Source organism: Amblyraja radiata, chromosome 41 (assembly GCF_010909765.2).
Source record: "Amblyraja radiata isolate CabotCenter1 chromosome 41, sAmbRad1.1.pri, whole genome shotgun sequence".
NCBI lineage: Eukaryota > Metazoa > Chordata > Chondrichthyes > Rajiformes > Rajidae > Amblyraja > Amblyraja radiata.
Genome location: NC_045996.1, coordinates 14,133,557 through 14,151,735, shown reverse-complemented (window position 1 = coordinate 14,151,735; position 18,179 = coordinate 14,133,557). Strand labels below are relative to the sequence as shown.

The 18,179-nt window shown below is 50.4% G+C and overlaps 1 protein-coding gene across 2 annotated transcripts in view; it reads left to right on the top strand.

Moving 5' to 3' along the window:
• dpf1 (double PHD fingers 1) overlaps positions 1-13,899 on the top strand; it is a 25,687-nt gene extending 11,788 nt beyond the window's left edge. Inside the window, exons 7-12 of one of the 2 annotated variants that reach the window (XM_033014265.1) lie at positions 2,212-2,340; positions 6,166-6,278; positions 7,464-7,545; positions 9,893-11,309; positions 11,589-13,265; positions 13,426-13,899. In XM_033014265.1, coding sequence (XP_032870156.1) covers positions 2,212-2,340; positions 6,166-6,278; positions 7,464-7,545; positions 9,893-9,963 — 395 coding nt within the window. In that variant the 3' untranslated portion in view covers positions 9,964-11,309; positions 11,589-13,265; positions 13,426-13,899. The remainder of the gene's footprint in view (positions 1-2,211; positions 2,341-6,165; positions 6,279-7,463; positions 7,546-9,892; positions 11,310-11,588; positions 13,266-13,425) is intronic. The other variant, XM_033014264.1, reaches the window with a different exon arrangement.
• The last annotated feature ends 4,280 nt before the right edge of the window (positions 13,900-18,179 follow it).

Sequence of the window (18,179 nt, the reverse complement as noted above, 5' to 3'; positions counted from 1 at the left end):
TGCGGGTTTTTGCAAAACCTGCACGCATAAATCTTGAAATAAGTAACCATTCCTTTGGTATGTTTGGGGGGAGGGGGGGGGGGGGGGGGGGGGGGGGAGGTCGGGCATACGTCATTGGAAGCCATCTGCATTTTATTTAATTCCTGGATTATATTTTAGTTCTTTGAAGTGGTGTCCACCGACATTTGATTCCAGATCTTTTATTTTTTCTCTCTCCCGGAGATGAGAGAGTGAGAGAGAGTGTGTGGAGGATTGACTGTGAATGCAAATGACAACAGCGCCTCGAAAATGGAGAGACGGGTTATAAATTCAGCAGCAGGGCTCTGTGCAGCAAAACCATTCCATCGGCATCAAAATGTAAGCCCCTTCCCTCCCCCCTCCCCCCACCACCATTCTAGAACTTTCCAACATGCCGCTGATCAAAGACCTCGATTCCCCTGACCAACAGACTCCAGGTGCTTTTATTTCAAAATCGACAATCATTTATTCATTTCTCTCACCTCATGATCAATTTTTAATCTAGAGTCGTACGTACAGTACATACAGCGGGGAAACAGGCCCTTCAGCCCATCCAGGCCAGGCTGCCCCATCTACGCTAGTCCGACCTGCCCACATTTGGCCCATGTCCCCCTTAAACCTCTCCTGTCCAAATGTGTTTTAAATGTTGTAGTATCTGGCTCAACTACCTCCTCGGGCAGCTCATTCCATATCCTCACTGCCCTCTGAATGAAAAAGCTGCCCCTCAGATTTCTATTCAGTCTTTTCCCTCTCACCGTGACACTAGACCACCTGGTAGTTGATTCCTCTAATTTGGGTAAAAGACTCTGTGCATCAATTCCCCTCCTCGTACAGCATGGATTCAGGCCCTTCGGCCCATGCTGACCATCCACCGCCCATTTACACTAACCTTACAATTGCTATTGAGGGAGTGCAGCTTAGGTTCACCAGGTTAATTCCCGGGATGGCGGGACTGTCGTATGTTGAAAGAATGGAGTGACTGGGCTTGTATTCACTGGAATTTAGAAGGATGATCAGCCATGATCACATTGAATGGCGGTGCAGGCTCGAAGGGCCGAATGGCCTACTCCCGCACCTATTTTCTATGTTTCTATGAGAGGGGATCTTATTGAAACATATAAGATTATTTAGGGTTTGGACACACTAGAGGCAGGAAACATGTTCCCCATGTTGGGAGAGTCCAGAACCAGGGGCCACACACAGTTTGAGAATAAGGGGTCGACCATTTAGAACGGAGACGAGGAAAAACCTTTTCACCCAGAGAGTTGTGAATCTGTGAAATTCTCTGCCACAGAAGGCAGTGGAGGCCAATTCACTGGATGTTTTCAAGAGAGAGTTAGATTTAGCTCTTAGGGCTAAAGGAATCACGGGATTTTGGGAGAAAGCAGGAATGGGGTACTGATTGTAGATGATCAGCCATGATCACATTGAATGGCGGTGATGGCTCGGAGGGCCGAATGGCCTACTCCCCATATTTTTCTATGTTTCTATGTAACATGGGGAGGGTGGATCTAGTCCAGTGTAGGAAGGAACTGCAGGTGCTGGTTTAAACTGAACATAGACACAAAGTGCTGGAGTAACTCAGCGGGGCAGGCAGCATCTCTGGAGAGAAGGAATGGGTGACGTTTCAGGTCTGAAGCAGGGTCTCGACCCATTCATAGAAACATAGAAAATAGGTGCAGGAGTAGAGGCCATTCGGCCCTTCGAGCCTGCACCGCCATTCGATATGATCATGGCTGATCATCCAACTCAGTATCCCATCCCTGCCTTCTCTCCATACCCCCTGATCCCTTTAGCCACAAGGACCACATCTAACTCCCTCTTAAATATAGCCAATGAACTGTGGCCTCAACTACCTTCTATGGCAGAGAATTCCACAGATTCACCACTCTCTGTGTAAGAAATTATTTTCTCATCTCGGTCCTAAAAGATTTCCCTCTTATCCTTAAACTGTGTGACCCCTTGTTCTGGACTTCCCCAACATCGGGATCAATCTTCCTGCATCTAGCCTGTCCATCCCCTTAACCCATCTCTCCAGAGATGCTGCCTGTCCCGCTGAGTTACTCCAGCATTTTACTGTCCACGTAGGGAGCAGAGGTCCTGGTTCAGAGGCAGGTCCAGGTCAGAGCTGGGGGTGCTGTGGGCCGGTGTTTAGCCTGTCTCCCTGGTACTGACTGTTGTAATGTCCCCTAGCCCGCAGAGGCCCAGACGGCAGCACCATCCCCAGCAGTTACTGTGATTTCTGCCTGGGTGGGACCTCTGGGAACAAGAAGACAGGGTTTCCCGAAGATCTAATTTCCTGTGCGGATTGTGGTCGCTCTGGTGAGTTTCAGCTTGAAAACTCCTTTTGTTTTAGTTTAGTTTAGTTTTGTATTAAGAGATGCTGCGCGGAGACAGGCTCTTCGGCCCATCAAGTCCGTGCCGACCAGCGATCCCCGCACATTAGCTCAACCCTACACGCATTAGGGACAATTTTCAGCGATCGTGTTGGTTTAGTTTAGATTAGTTTAGTTTAGAGATACAACACGGAAACAAGCCCTTCGGCCCATCAAGTCCACGCTGACCAGCGATCCCCGCACATTAACACTATCACACACACACACACACACACACACACACACACACACACACACACACACACACACACACACACACACACACACACACACACACACACACACACACACACACACACACACACACTGGGACTAATTACAATTTTACCAAAGCCACCTAACGTACAAACTTGTACGTCTTTGGAGGGTGGGAGGAGACCGGAGCACCCGGAGAAAACCCACGCAGGTCACAGTGAGAATGTAAAACTCCGTATAGGCAGCTCCCGTGGTCAGGATTGAACCCGGGGCTCTGGCGCTGTGAGGCACCAACTCTACCACTGTGCCGCCCGTATTTAGTGATACAGTGAGCGATCTCCATCAAACCCTCTTTGGGGCAAACGGCTTCTGTCCCTACCCGATCTGAAACGTCACCAATCCGCGCCCTCCAGAGATGCTGTCTGACCCCCTGGGCTACTCCAGCACTCTGTGTGTGTGTGTGTGTGTGTGATCTTCTATGGACTGCCTTTGGCTTGGACTGTGGCTATTGTTGTGTCCTATTATGCACCAGAAATCGGAGATGCTAAGAAACTTGGGAGTGCTGGTGCAGGATTCCCAAAAGGTTCATTTGCGGGTTGAATCGGTTGTACGGAAGACAAATGCAACGTTAGCATTCATTTTGAGAATATGAAAGCAGGGATATAATGATGAGGTTTTATAGGGTGCTGGACAAAACCTATTTGGAGTATCGTGTAGGAATATTTGGAGTATTGTCTGAAGAAGGGTCTCGATCCTTCTCTCCGGAGATGCTGCCTGTCCCGCTGAGTTACTCCAGCTTTTTGTGGGGAGATCTCATGGATACTGCCTCAGAGGGCGGTGGAGGCCGGTTCTCTGGATGCTTTCAAGAGAGAGCTAGATAGGGCTCTTAAAGATAGCGGAGTCAGGGGATATGGGGAGAAGGCAGGAACGTGGCACTGATTGGGGATGATCAGCCATGGCTCGAAGGGTCAAATGGCCTACTCCTGCACCTATTGTCTATTGTCTATTATACGTGGATGTGGAGAGGATGTTTCCATTAGTGAGAGCTTCTAGGACTAGAGGGCACAGCCTCAGAATAAATGGACGAACCTTTAGAAAGGAGATGAGGAGTAACTTCTTCAGTCAGAGGGTGGTGAATCTGTGGGATTCATTGCCACAGACGGCTGTGGGGAGGCCAGGTCAGTGGGTATGTTTAATGGAGAGATTAACAGGTACTTGATTTGTGTAAGTGTCAGGGGTTATGGGGAGAAGGCAGGAGAATGGGGTTAGGAGGGAACGATAGAACAGCCATGATTGATGGGCCGAATGGCCTAATTCTGCTCTTATAACTTACGAACATTAAATTATAGGTTTATTTTTTTTAACTACCTATATGTATTGTGTTAACTGTCCTGTTATTCTGCTGCAAGTTGTTCCGTTGTTGTTACATATGATAATTAAACTCATAAACAGGATACAAAGTGCTGGAGTACCTCCTCTGGCAGCTCGTTCCATACACCCACCAACCACCCTTTGTGTGAAAATGTCACCCCTCAGATTCCTATTAAATTTTCCACCCCTCAGCTTAAACCTATGTCCCCTGGTCCTCGATTCCCCTACTCTGGGCAAGAGACTCTGTGAATCTACCCGTCTATTCCTCTCATGATTTTGTACACCTCTATAAGATCACCCCTCATCCTCCTGCGCTCCAGGGATTGGACTCCCAGCCTCCTGCTCAACCTCTCCCTATAGCTCACACCCTCCAGTCCTGGCAACATCCTTGTTAAATATTCTCGGTACCCGTTCCAACTTCACAACATCTTTCCTATAACATGGTACCCAGAGCTCCAAAGTCGTACAGGTTTGTAGGTTAATTGGCTTGGTGTATGGGTAAATTGTCCCTAGTGTGTGTGTAGGATAGTGTTAGTGTGCGGGGATCGCTGGTCAGTGCGGACTCGGTGGGCCGAAGGGCCTGTTTCCGCGCTGTATCTCTAAACTGAACTGAAGGCAATACTCTACAAGTGTGGCCTCACCGACATCCTGCATGCAATCGAGAAGCAGCAATTTCCCCGCGCTCTCCCCTTTAAGTGCATTTGAAGGAGAGGAATGTGATTTAAAGCAGACCTTGTACGCGCGCTGTGGGCATTACATGCTGAAATATTTAGCAGGGTTGCGTTTGAGGTCGTATAACTCACAGAGTTTGCCCGCTGCCTCCCATTCCCATGCAGGTAAGTGAGCAGCGTCTGCTTTTCTTTCTGTTTTCTGGAGTTCATTACGTGAAAGGAATTCTCCCCCCCCCACCTTTTTTTTCCAACCAAAAAAAATAGGATGATTATTGTCTAATGGGACAAGAAGGCCGAGCCAGCAGGAAATCAGAGGAGGGTCTCGCCTCCGAGCGACTGGTTCAGATTAAGGCGGATTAAAATAAATCCAGGGTTTTACTCAGAGCTGCGTGGCCGGGCTCCCAAGACAAATTGCTGCGGCGTGGTTCAGTCCCGGATAAGTCCCAGGATCCGACTCAAACTGTCCCATTCCCAGTCACATTCCCAGTCACATTCCCAGTCACATTCCCAGTCACATTCCCAGTCACATTCCCAGTCACATTCCCAGTCACATTCCCAGTCACATTCACAGTCACATTCCCATTCCCAATCACATTCCCATTCCCAATCACATTCCCATTCCCAATCACATTCCCAGTCCCTTTCCCAGTCCCTTTCCCAGTCCCTCTCCCAGTCCCTCTCCCAGTCCCTCTCCCAGTCCCAGTCCCAGTCCCTGTCCCAACCCCAGTCCCTGTCCCAGTCCCAGTCCCTGTCCCAGTCCCATTCCCAGTCCCTGTCCCAGTCCCATTCCCAGTCACCATCCCAGTCCCAGTCACATTCCCACTCACCATCCCAGTCACCTTCCCATTCCCAATCCCAGTCACATTCCCATTCCCAATCCCAGTCACATTCCCATTCCCATTCCCAGTCACATTCCCATTCCCAGTCACATTCCCAGTCCCATTCCCAGTCCCATTCCCAGTCCCATTCCCAGTCACATTCCCAGTCACATTCCCAGTCCCATTCCCAGTCCCAGAGCTAGACACGGTCCCAGCTCCAATATACTGTTGCCCCAACTCCCCACGTACTATTAAGATGACAGACACCGATGGTGGAGAAACTCAGCAGGTCGGGCAGCATCTCTGGAGAGAAGACTCCGGAGGCTCTCAGCGGCACGGTGGCGCAGCGGGTAGAGTTGCCGCCTCACGGCGCCAGAGACCCGGGTTCGACCCCGACTAACGGTGCTGTCTGTACGGAGTTTGCACGTTCTCTCCCCGTGACCTGCGTGGGTTTTCTCCGGGTGCTCCGGTTTCCTCCCACACTCCAAAGACGTGCGGGTTTGTAGGTTAATTGGCTTCAGTAAGATTGTAAATTGTACCCAGTGTGTGTGTGTGTGTGGGAATAGGGTTGGCGGTGGGGGGATCGCTGGTGGGCTGGGTCGAAGCGCCCCGTATCTGCGCCCATATCTACGCTGCACAGGGAGAGGTCGATCGGCCGGCTGCATCCTGACGTCCTGCATTTGTGTTTCCCCCCAGGTCATCCCTCCTGCCTGCAGTTCACGGTGAACATGACAGCGGCTGTGAGGACCTATCGCTGGCAATGTATCGAATGCAAGTCCTGCAGCCTCTGCGGCACCTCCGAGAACGACGTGAGTCGGGGGGGGGGGGGGGGGGGGGGGGGGGGGTGGGGGGGTGAATGAGACCCCTAGTGGGGGGGGAAGATAGGCAGGTAACGGGTTAATTTACAAAATTCTTAAGGGGTTGGACAGGCTAGATGCAGGAAGATTGTTCCCGGTGTTGGGGAAGTCCAGAACAAGGGGTCACCCAGTTTAAGGATAAGGGGGAAGTCTTTTAGGACCGAGATCAGGAAAACATTTTTCACACAGAGAGTGGTGAATCGGTGGAATTCTCTGCCACAGAAGGTAGTTGAGGCCACAGTTCATTGGCTATATTTAAGAGGGAGTTAGATGTGGCCCTTGTGGCTAAAGGGATCAGGGGGTATGGAGAGAAGGCAGGTACAGGATACTGAGTTGGATGATCAGCCATGATCACATTGAATGGCGGTGCAGGCTCGAAGGGCCGAATGGCCTCTACTCCTGCACCTATTTTTCTATGTTTCTATGAATAGAGACTCTTGTGGGAGCTAGAAGGGGAGGGGTGCATAGCAGGGGAGGGGGAGGTGAAAGGAGACCCTCATGGGGAGAAATGTAGCCTCTCAGGGGAGGGTGAGGGGGGGGGGGGTGCAGACAGTTGGGGGAGTATTGGGGGTGGGGGCTGATGAAGACCCTGGGAGGAGGGCTGGTGAATCTGTGGAATTCATTGCCACAGACGGCAGTGGAGTCCAAGTCAAGGGATATTTTTAAGGCAGAGATATGGGGTTGAGAGGGAGAGATGGATCGACCATGTTGGATGGCAGAGTAGACTCGATGGGCCGAATGGCCTAAACCTGCTCCTATAACTGGATATACCTGGAACGGAGGTGATATGGATCAGGAGATTATGTTCGGCCATGAAGGTAGACACAAAATGCTGGAGTAACTCAGCGGGTGAGGCAGCATCTCTGGAGAGAAGGAATTGGCGACGTTTCGGGTCGAGACCCGAAAGGGTCTCGACCCGAAACGTCACCATTTCCTTCTCTCCAGAGATGCTGCCTCACCCGCTGAGTTACACCAGCATTTTGTGTCTATCCACCTTTGATTTTAACCAGCATCTGCAGTTCTTTCTTACACATGTTCGGCAATGATGTTGGCATGGTGTACAGCATGGGCGTTGTGGGCCGAAGGGCCTGTCCCTGTGCTGGGTGTGATGTCTGACTGCCACTTTCCTCTCTGCAGGACCAGTTACTGTTCTGCGATGATTGTGATCGAGGGTATCACATGTACTGCCTGAGCCCCCCAATGTCCGAACCCCCAGAAGGTAAGGGACTTCTCATGTCGTGTCCGAAGAAGCTTCTCGACCCCAGACGTCACATAGAAACATAGAAAACAGGTGCAGGAGGAGGCCATTCGGCCCTTCGAGCCAGCGCCGCCATTCATTGTGATCATGGCTGATCAACCCCAATCAGTATCCCGTTCCTGCCTTCTCCCCACATCCCCTGACTCCGCTATCTTTAAGAGCCCTATCTATCTCTCTCTTGAAAGCATCCAGAGAACCTGCCTCCACCGCCCTCTGATGCAGAGAATTCCACAGACTCACCACTCTCTGTGAGAAAAAAGTGTTTCCTCGTCTCCGTTCTAAATGGCTTACCCCTTATTCTTAAACTGAGGCCCCTGGTTCTGGACTCCCCCAACATTGGGAACATTTTTCCTGCATCTAGCTTGTCCAGTCCTTTTATAATTTTATATGTTTCTATAAGATATCCCCCTCATCCTTCTAAACTCCAGTGAATACAAGCCTAGTCTTTTCAATCTTTCCTCCTATGACAGTCCCGCCATCCCAGGGATCAATCTCGCGAACCTACGCTGCACTGCCTCAATCACAAGGATGTCCTTCCCCAAATTAGGAGACCAATCACCCATCCCATCTCTCCAGAGACGCTGCCTGTCCCGCTGAGTTACTCCAGCATTCTGTGTCTATGCTCGTGTAGAGATGCTGTTTAGTTTAGAGATACAGCATGGAACAGGCCCTTCGAGTCCGTGCCGACCAGCGATCCCCGCACACGAACACTATCGTACACACACTAGGGACAATTTACAGTTTTAGCAAGCTAATTAACCTACAAACCTGTACGTCTTTGGAGTGTGGGAAGAAACTGAAGATCTCGGAGAAAACCCACCGGGTCACGGGGGGAACGTGCAAACTCCGCACAGACAGCACCGGTAGTCGGGATCGAACCCGGGTATCCGGCGCTGTGAGGCAGCAACTCTACCGCTGCGCCACCGTGCCGCCCATAGAGATACAGCGCGGAAACAGGCCCTTCAGCCCACCGAGTCTGCGTTGTGTAGAGCGGGCAGACTGGATGGGCCGAGTCTCCGATGTCTGAGGGTGTCTTAAGGGCCTGTCCCACTTGGCAATTTTTTCGGCGACTGCCGGAGTCATATCAGTGTCGCCGAAAGATTTTGTACATTTCAAAATCCAGCGGCTACAAGAAAAATGTTGCGATCCTTGAAAAAACACCGCGCGTGCCATACAATAATAATAATAATAATAATAATAATAATAATAATAATACTAATAATAATAATAATACGAACTTATCTCCAAAGTTGTATTTTTGGTAAACTATTCCATTCTTCTTTATTATACTTTTTTCTATTTTTATTTCTTTCTTATTTTCTACCTATATAAAAAAAATACTAGAAGCATAGTTAATATCAATTGATAATGTTAGTAATGTAGGAATGATATACATGAAATGTTTTTAATAGACCAAGTGCTGACCCGTTGGGTCTGCTCCCCCAACGCAGCCGTTCCCTACCCGTAGCCCCCACAGGAGACGCTTCGTCCTCCAACTCAAGCCGTTCCCGAACATAAGATTCCAGCACTCAGCAGTGCGGCTGTTTTTAAATGGTGTCTTTGAGGCGAGAGGCCGTTATGGTCGCTGGCCAGCAGGAGGCGACAAAATTAGTCGGGGGGGGGGGGAGAAGGGGAGAAGGGGAGAAGGATTTTATTAAAAATGTGTAGATAAACACGACGAAATTTAATCAGGAGTGGATACTTGGAATGAAAAGTGAAATCTCTACCGAAATGGAAAAAATCTCGGCGTTTCTGCTTCTGGTGTTGGCGTCAGGCAGAAACACACACACACACACACACACACACACACACACACACACACACACACACACACACACACACACACACACACACACACACACACACACACACACACACACACACACAGACACAGACACACACACAGACACAGACACAGACACACACACACACACACACACAGACACACACACACACACACACACACACACACACACAGTTTTAATATTATATAGATGTACCTGCCTCTAATAAAAAGATTATTTTAAAAAATCCCCTCAGGGAAATTCAGATGTCCGGAAGCCCCCAACCAACAAACAATTCAACATTCAAACGAACGCAGACAGAAAATACGTCATCTCTCCGCGAATTTTTCGGTGATCAGTCAATGACGCCGGCAGTCGCCAATAAACTCGCCAAGTGGGACAGGCCCTTTATTTGTTAAAAGTCTGACATCTTTATTAATTGTTAAGATTTATTAATTGTTAAAAGTCTCTCTCTTTCTCTCTCTCTCCGTCCCTCTCTTTCTCTCTTGGTCCCCCGCTCACAGGCAGCTGGAGTTGCCACTTGTGCTTGCAGCAGCTGAAGGAGAAGGCGTCTGCCTACATAACTCTAACCTAGTGAGTTGTCACCGTTGTTGGCATCTGCTGCCAATGACCCGGGGAAGCCACGGACCGGCCACCGCAAGCCCCCTCTCTCAGCGGCGCCCGTTCCACAGGGAAGGCACAAACTGTTGTAAGATAGCCGCCTGCGATTGCCCCCCCCCCACCTCCCCCCCCGCCACCCCTCTCCCCGAGGGGTCAGAACGCAGTGACTGGGGGGGGCGCGCACATTCCATCTCCGTGCCGTGATTTAACCCGCGCTCGATACGGACGTTGGCGTTTCGCCGCGATTTGTTTGTTGCTCTGTGGAGCCCGATCCCTCCCCTCCGCCCCGCAACCTTCTCCAGAGACAATGGGGAGATTGCCAACGAAACGGGAAGGGAAGATCGAAGCGCCGGGGTCGGAGAAGCTCCGGATTTGGGTTTTGAGCCCGGGGGGTCTGGGCACGGACTGGGCGAGGCGAGGAAACAACATCTTCCCTCTGGATTCTGAGGTGCCCACAACTGCCCGGTCAATGTTTGCTGCATGTCGACTATTGGCAAACCAGTTTTTTTGGAATTGGGAAAAAATTGGAATTGAAGACAGGAATCCGACCCCCAGAAATATCTTCAACGTGAAGTGGGGGGGGTTGCTTGTATAAATGCATGGCGTGATGTAGATGTTCTCCCCCCCCCCCCCCACAACCCTTGAGTGGCCACAGGGAGAGAGCGATGAGTCCGTGGAGGTGTGCAGGTTCACCCTAGTTGCAACTGGAGCCTTGCACCTGGATTTATGCAGGTGGTTCCTGAGGGGCATGGATGTGGACCCAAGTGGAGTCCATGCCCGAACATCTGATAGACCTTTGCAACATCTCCCCCCCCACCTCCTCCCGTCTGCTTTTGAACCCCCCACATCCACGTCGGGACTCTCCTGCCAAGACGACTGGAAGCGCTGAGAGAACTTTGCGAGAAGCTGGTGACCGATTCCCCTCTCCAGCCGGGCTAGAACGAGGATTGAGGACTCCATCTCCATCCCTTCTGGACTCAACACCTGACGAAGAAACACTAAGATACATGTGCGAACTTTCTTAAGCTGATGTGTGGATATATTGACTGGGTGCGATTAGCCCTTTGGTTAAGACTGGATAATGGCACATTGGATTTTCATAAGTGACAGGAGCAGAATTAGGCCATTCGGCCCATCGTCCATTCAATCACAGCTGCTCTATCTCTTCCTCCTGACCCCATTCTCCTGCCTTCTCCCCATAACCTCTGACACCCGAGGTATGCAAAGAATTGCCACATAAAGGGCAACGACAATGTTACAACGTATCTGCGGCAGGTCCTCCCTTGTTCTTCCTCTCCGCACGGTGGTCCCCACACGCAGGTGGGATGAGATGGGATGGGATGAGATAGGATGATGGGATGAGATGGGATGAGGGGATGGGATGGAAATGGGATGGGATGGGATCAGATGGGATGAGATGGAGTGAGATGAGATGGGATAGGATCAGAAGATGGGATGAGGGGATGGGATGGGGATGGGATGGGATGAGATGGGATGGGATGAGATAGGATGATGGGATGAGATGGGATGAGGGGATGGGATGGGAATGGGATGGGATGGAATGGAAATGGGATGGAATGGAAATGGGATGGGATGGAGATGGGATGGGATGGGATCAGATGGGACGAGATGGAGTGAGATGAGATGGGATAGGATCGGAAGATGGGATGAGATGGAATGGGATGGGGACGAGATTCCTGGTGGGTCTCCACAGCGACAGTGCAGACACAAACACTGACCTTGGCTCTGCCCACGGTGGCAGGGATTGGCGCTGACACGCGCTGGTGACTGCGCGCGTTCCCCAACGTGTGCTAGAGCCTGTGGGCCGGTGAGCTAGCGGGCGCTGCTCGTCACCCATCGGTTTGTCCCCTCAGCCCATCTCCTCCCCACCCCCGCGCTTCCTGTCACCCCCCCCCCTCCCCCCCCCCCAGCTGTGTATTTGCACATCTGCCAAGAGCCGAGAGCTGCGTCAATCCAGGTGTCACTGCAGAAAATGCAGAAAAGGTCGCAAAGTCCTCAACGATGTCGCCAGTGTTGGGCCCAGTGTGTGCTTGTGCTGTTGCCTGCGAAGTGTGTAAAATGTGGTAAGTGTCTTAAACCGGACTAGCTGCTGTTAAATGTCACCACCTCCTTCTGAAACTACGAAATGTTCTGTGTGGGAAGGAACTGCAGATGCTGGTTTAAACCGAAGATAGACACAAAGTGCTGGAGTAACGCAGCGGGACAGGCAGCATCTCTGGAGAGAAGCAATGGGTGACATTTCGGGTCGAGACCCTTCTTCAGATATGTTTTGTGGACGTGTCTCGTCCTCTGAGTCTGACCTGGTAGAAGGGTCTCGACCCAGAACGTCCCCTATCCATGCCCTCCAAAGATGCTGCCTGTCCTGCTGAGTTACTCCAGCATTTTGCGTCTATCTTCGATGTAAACCAGCATCTGCAGTTCCTTCCTACACAGCCCAACTGTGACCTGACTCCAGGTCAGTGTAACCTGGTGAACTCTCACCTCCCTGGGTCAGCCCTAAGTCTCCTGCCTCTGGTACCATCTCCATGCCCAGAGTCAATGGTCAAGAATCCTCCACTGTCCTAGATGCCAACAATGGGACTATAACATTCTTACTGGCTGCAGTTGAACGCACTTATTCACGCAATAACACACAGATAATGTAGAATAGTCTGCTCCCTCACCGACTACCCCCCCATAGTGTGGCACTCCCTCTGTACAGCCCCTCTCTCCGCACTGCCATTCCCAAAAGTCTAGACACCTGGGTAGTCTAGACACTTGGGTAGTCTAGACACTTGGGTAGTTTAGACACTTGGGGAGTCTAGACACTTGGGTAGTCTAGACACTTGGGTAGTTTAGACACTTGGGTAGTCTAGACACCTAGGCAGTCTAGACACTTGGGTAGTCTAGACACTTGAGGAGTCTAGACACTTGGGGGGTCTAGACACTTGAGGAGTCTAGACACCTGGGCAGTCTAGACACTTGGGAAGTTTAGACTCCTGGGCAGTCTAGACACCTGGGCTTTCTAGGCACTTGGGCAGTCTAGATATTGAACAGTCTGGACACTTGGGAAGTTTAGACACCTGGGCAGTCTAGACACTTGGGAGGTCTAGACACTTGGGCAGTCTGGACACTTGGGAAGTTTAGACACCTGGGCAGTCTAGACACTTGGGGACTCTAGACACTTGGACAGTCTAGATATTGAACAGTCTAGACACTTGGGCAGTCTAGACACTTGGGAAGTCTGGATACTTGGGCAGTCTAGACACTGGGGTAGTCTAGATACTTGAATTCTAGCCTCTCATTTGGGACGTGGACAGTCTAGATATTGAACAGTCTAGACACTTGGGGAGTCTAGACACTTGGGCAGTCTAGATATTGAACAGTCTGGACACTTGGGAAGTTTAGACACCTGGTCAGTCTAGACACTTGGGAGGTCTAGACACTTGGGCAGTCTAGACACTTGGACAGTCTAGATATTGAACAGTCTAGACACTTGGGGAGTCTAGACACTTGGACAGTCTAGATATTGAACAGTCTAGACACTTGGGCAGTCTAGACACTTGGGAAGTCTGGATACTTGGGCAGTCTAGACACTTGGGTAGTCTAGATACTTGAATTCCAGCCTCTCATTTGGGACTTGGACAGTCTAGATATTGAACAGTCTAGACACTTGGGGAGTCTAGACACTTGGGCAGTCTAGACACTTGAATTCCAGCCTCTCATTTGGGACTTGGACAGGTGGAACATTGGGACTGACTCGGGTAAATGTGAGAGGCCTTGGGTGGGCTTTGAAGGGTTAAATGACGGAGTTAGTCAACCTCACGAACCATGGAAGGAGACCCCGGCAATTTAACAGCGGTTTTTAAGACAAAATAAAAGATGAATAAAATAATTGCTGTGTAAAAAACCCAATGTTACTATGAAACCGATTCCAGCGTTCTCAGTGTAAGGAAAACTGTACATTTTTTTACATTAAGTTGTTCCGATGTTTGTTGGTGAACCCCGTGCATCTGATGCTGCAGCGACGTCTCGGAGCCTGGGGTGGGATTGTCCCCACCGCACGCGGGCAACGTCCCGGGATAGTCACTGCTCGGGATAGTCTGGGAGTGGGTGAAGTCAAATGACTGGTCGGCAAATATCATCTTTGGGAATAATCATCAGTAATTTCTTTCCTTCCAAGTGAAATTATTCTTCATCCCTTGTTCTGATAACCCAGCGGTTCCGGTGATGTCCATCCAACCTTTGGCTTTGAGGTCCTTCAGTTTTGCGTGGGGAGGGGTAATAGTGTTTGGGGGAGTGGGCAGGGAGCCAGGGTTACCAGTAGGTGATGCTTGAAGGGTGCGTGAGAGAGGGAACAGTGTTCAGGAACAAGTGGGGGTTTGATCGATAGGATTGCTCGCAATGGCCAGCACAGGCTCGATGGGCTGAATGGCCTTCTCTGTCCGAAACCATTATTTCGGATAGAGAGCTTGTTCGAACCGCACTGGCCTGAAGCATTGCAAAGACCTTGTCCCACTCCCTAGCCTTGTCATAGAAACATAGAAAATAGGTGCAGGAGTAGAGGCCATTCGGCCCTTCGAGCCTGCACCGCCATTCAATATGATCAAGGCTGATCATCCAACTCAGTATCCCATCCCTGCCTTCTCTCCATACCCCCTGATCCCTTTAGCCACAAGGGCCACATCTAACTCCCTCTTAAATATAGCCAATGAACTGTGGCCTCAACTACCTTCTGCGGCAGAGAATTCCACAGATTCACCACTCTCTGTGTGAAAAATGTTTTTCTCATCCCGGTCCTTAAAAAGACTTCCCCCTTATCCTTAAACTGTGTGACCCCTTGTTCTGGACTTCCCAACATCGGGAACAATCTTCCTGCATCTAGCCTGTCCAACCTCTTAAGAATTTTGTAAGTTTCTATAAGATCCCCCCTCAATCTTCTAAATTCTAGCGTGTACAAGCCGAGTCTATCCAGTCTTTCTTCATATGAAAGTCCTGTCATCCCAGGAATCAGTCTGGTGATCCTTCTCTGTACTCCCTCTATGGCAAGAATGTCCTTCCTCAGATTAGGGGCAAGAATGTCTTTCCTCAGATTAGGAGACCAAAACTGTACGCAATAGAAGGGTGCGTGGGAGAAGGAATAGCGTACAGGTTGGGGTTTGATCGATAGGATTGCTCGCAATGGCCAGCACAGGCTCGATGGGCTGAATGGCCTGCGTCCTAAACCATTATTTCGAGGTAGAGAGCTGGTTCGAACCGCACTGGCTTGAAGCATTGCAAATGGCCTTGCCATGGACAAGAAAAGCTGGACTAACTCCAGCGGGTCAGGCAGCATCTCTGGAGAGAAGGAATGGGTGACGTTTCGGGTCAGACTGAGAGTCCGAAGAAGGGTCGCGACCCGAAACGTCACCCGTTCCTTCTCTCCGGAGATGCTGCCTGACCCGCGGGGGTTGCTCCAGCATTTTGCGTCTGTCTCCAGTTTAAACCAGCATCTGCAGTTCCTTCCTACGCGGCCCTAGAATGGAGATCCAGGAACTGAATCAGTAGCTGGGCCTGTTAGTGACCAAGTTCTCGTGACGGGCTGCAGCATCGAAACGCACGTGGGACAAGGCGTTGAGTTGTCCATGCTGATGTTCTTGGCGTATCTGTGTTACAAAGTGTGATGTCTGTTTAAAGTAGGCGTGCCTGGCAGTTTTATGAATAAAACAAATAATTGGATTTGATTTTGACCTTGGTTCATTTTATTTCATCATTCCTCTGTGCCACCTCACACTGCCATCATTTGGTTTAGTTCAGGCCCCTTGTCCGCGCCAACCAGCCGACCAGCAATCCCCGTACACTAATTCTCTGCCTCAGAGGGCGGTGGAGGCCAATTCTCTGGAGGCTTTCAAGAGAGAGCTAGATAGGGTTCTTAAAGATAGCGGAGTCTGCGGATATGGGGAGAAGGGGGTACTGATTGGGGATGATCAGCCATGATCACATTGAATGGTGGTGCTGGCTCGAAGGGATGAATGGCCTACTCCTGCACCTATTGTCTATAATCTTACACTATCCTACACCCACTAGGGTTAATTTACAATGTTTTACCGAAGCCAATTAATCTACAAACCTGCACCCGTTGAGTTTCTCCAGCATTTTTGTCTACCTTCGATTTTCCAGCATCTGCAGTTCCTTCTTAAACAACCTACAAACCTGCACGTCTTTATGTGGGAGGGAACCGGAGCACCCGGGGAAAACCCACGCAGGTCACAGGGAGAACGTGCAAACTCCATATGGACAGCACCCCCGTAGTTGGGATTGAACCCGGGTCTTTGGCGCTGTGAGGCAGCCTCTCTTCCCACTGCCCCATCTGCAGCTATTTCTGCACAGCAGGCACTGGCCTGAGAAGAATCGATCTCACGGTCTTGAATTAGGGTTGAGAAGTGCCCTCAACCTCCCCCCCCCATCGACTCCATCTACACCTCACGCTGCCTCGGCAAGGCCAGCAGCTTCATCACGGACCAGTCACTCCACCCAGGCCTCTCCCTCTTCTCCCCTCCCCCCTCTCCCATCGGGCAAGAGGTACAGAAGTGTGAAAACAAATGCACACACACCTCCAGATTCAGAGACAGTTTCTTCCCAGCTGTTATCAGGCAACTGAACCATCCTACCACAACCAGAGAGCAGTGCTGAACTATCTACCTCATTGGTGACCCTCTGACTATCCTTGATCGGACTTTGCTGGCTTTACCTTGCACTAAACGTCATTCCCTGATCATGTATCTGTACACTGTGAATGGCTCGATTGTAATAGAAACATAGAAAATCCAACTCAGTATCCTGTACCTGCCTTCTCTCCATACCCCCTGATCCCTTTAGCCACAAGGGCCACATCTAACTCCCTCTTAAATATAGCCAATGAACTGGCCTCAACTACCTCATTGGAGACCCTCGGACTATCTTTAATCTGGCTTTATCTTGCACTTAACATTATTCCCTTTATCCAGTATCTGTACACTGTGGACGGCTCGATTGTAACCATGTATTGTCTTCCCACTGACTGGATAGCATGCAACAAAAAGCTTTTCACTGTACCTCGGTACACGGGGCCATAAACTAGACATGAATCGCAGAGAGAGAGGGAGAGAGACCTCAGAAACACTCCATGTTGAACATCTACCACCAATCTACCCATGGAGTCATAGAGTCATACAACGAGGAAACAGGCCCTTCAGCCCAACATGCCCATGCTGACCAACATAGAAACATAGAAAATAGGTGCAGGAGTAGGCCATTCGGCCCTTCGAGCCTGCACCGCCATTCAATATGATCATGGCTGATCATCCAACTCAGTATCCTGTACCTGCCTTCTCTCCATACCCCCTGATCCCTTTAGCCACAAGGGCCACATCTAACTCCCTCTTAAATATAGCCAATGAACTGTGGCCTCAACTACCTTCTGTGGCAGAGAATTCCACAGATTCACCACTCTCTGTGTGAAGAATGTTTTTCTCATCTCGGTCCTAAAAGACTTCCCCATCTACACTAAGATGGGTGTCGTTTCGGTTGAGTCCACACTCCCCACCATTGTAGATGTTGCCCAGTCCATCACACAGACCACACTCCCCACCATTGTAGATGTAGCCCAGTCCATCACACAGTCCACACTCCCCACCATTGTAGATGTAGCCCAGTCCATCACACACACCACACTCCCCACCATTGTAGATGTAGCCCAGTCCATCACACACACCACACTCCCCACCATTGTAGATGTAGCCCAGTCCATCACACAGACCACACTCCTCACCATCGACTCCATCTACACTTCACGCTGCCTCAGAAAAGCAGCCGACAGAATCAAAGACTTGTCCCTGTCCCACCCCGGTCATTCCTGCCTCTCCCCGCTCCCGTCCGGCAGAAGGTACAGAAGCTCGAAAGCTCGCACCACCAGACTCAGGAACAGCTTCTTCCCCTCTGTTATCAGGCTTCTGAACGGCCCTTCCATAAGCTATGGTGCTGACTGTCCGATTCAACTCTACCCCATTGCGGACATTGGACTTTGTCTGTGGAACTGATGCGCTACAAAGCTGAGACTATATCCTGCACTCTGTATCTTCCCCTTTGCTCCACCTGTTGGACTGGGTTTAACCTGATTGTATCTATGTCGAGTATTATCTGATCTTCTTAGAGAGGGTACAGAACAAAGCT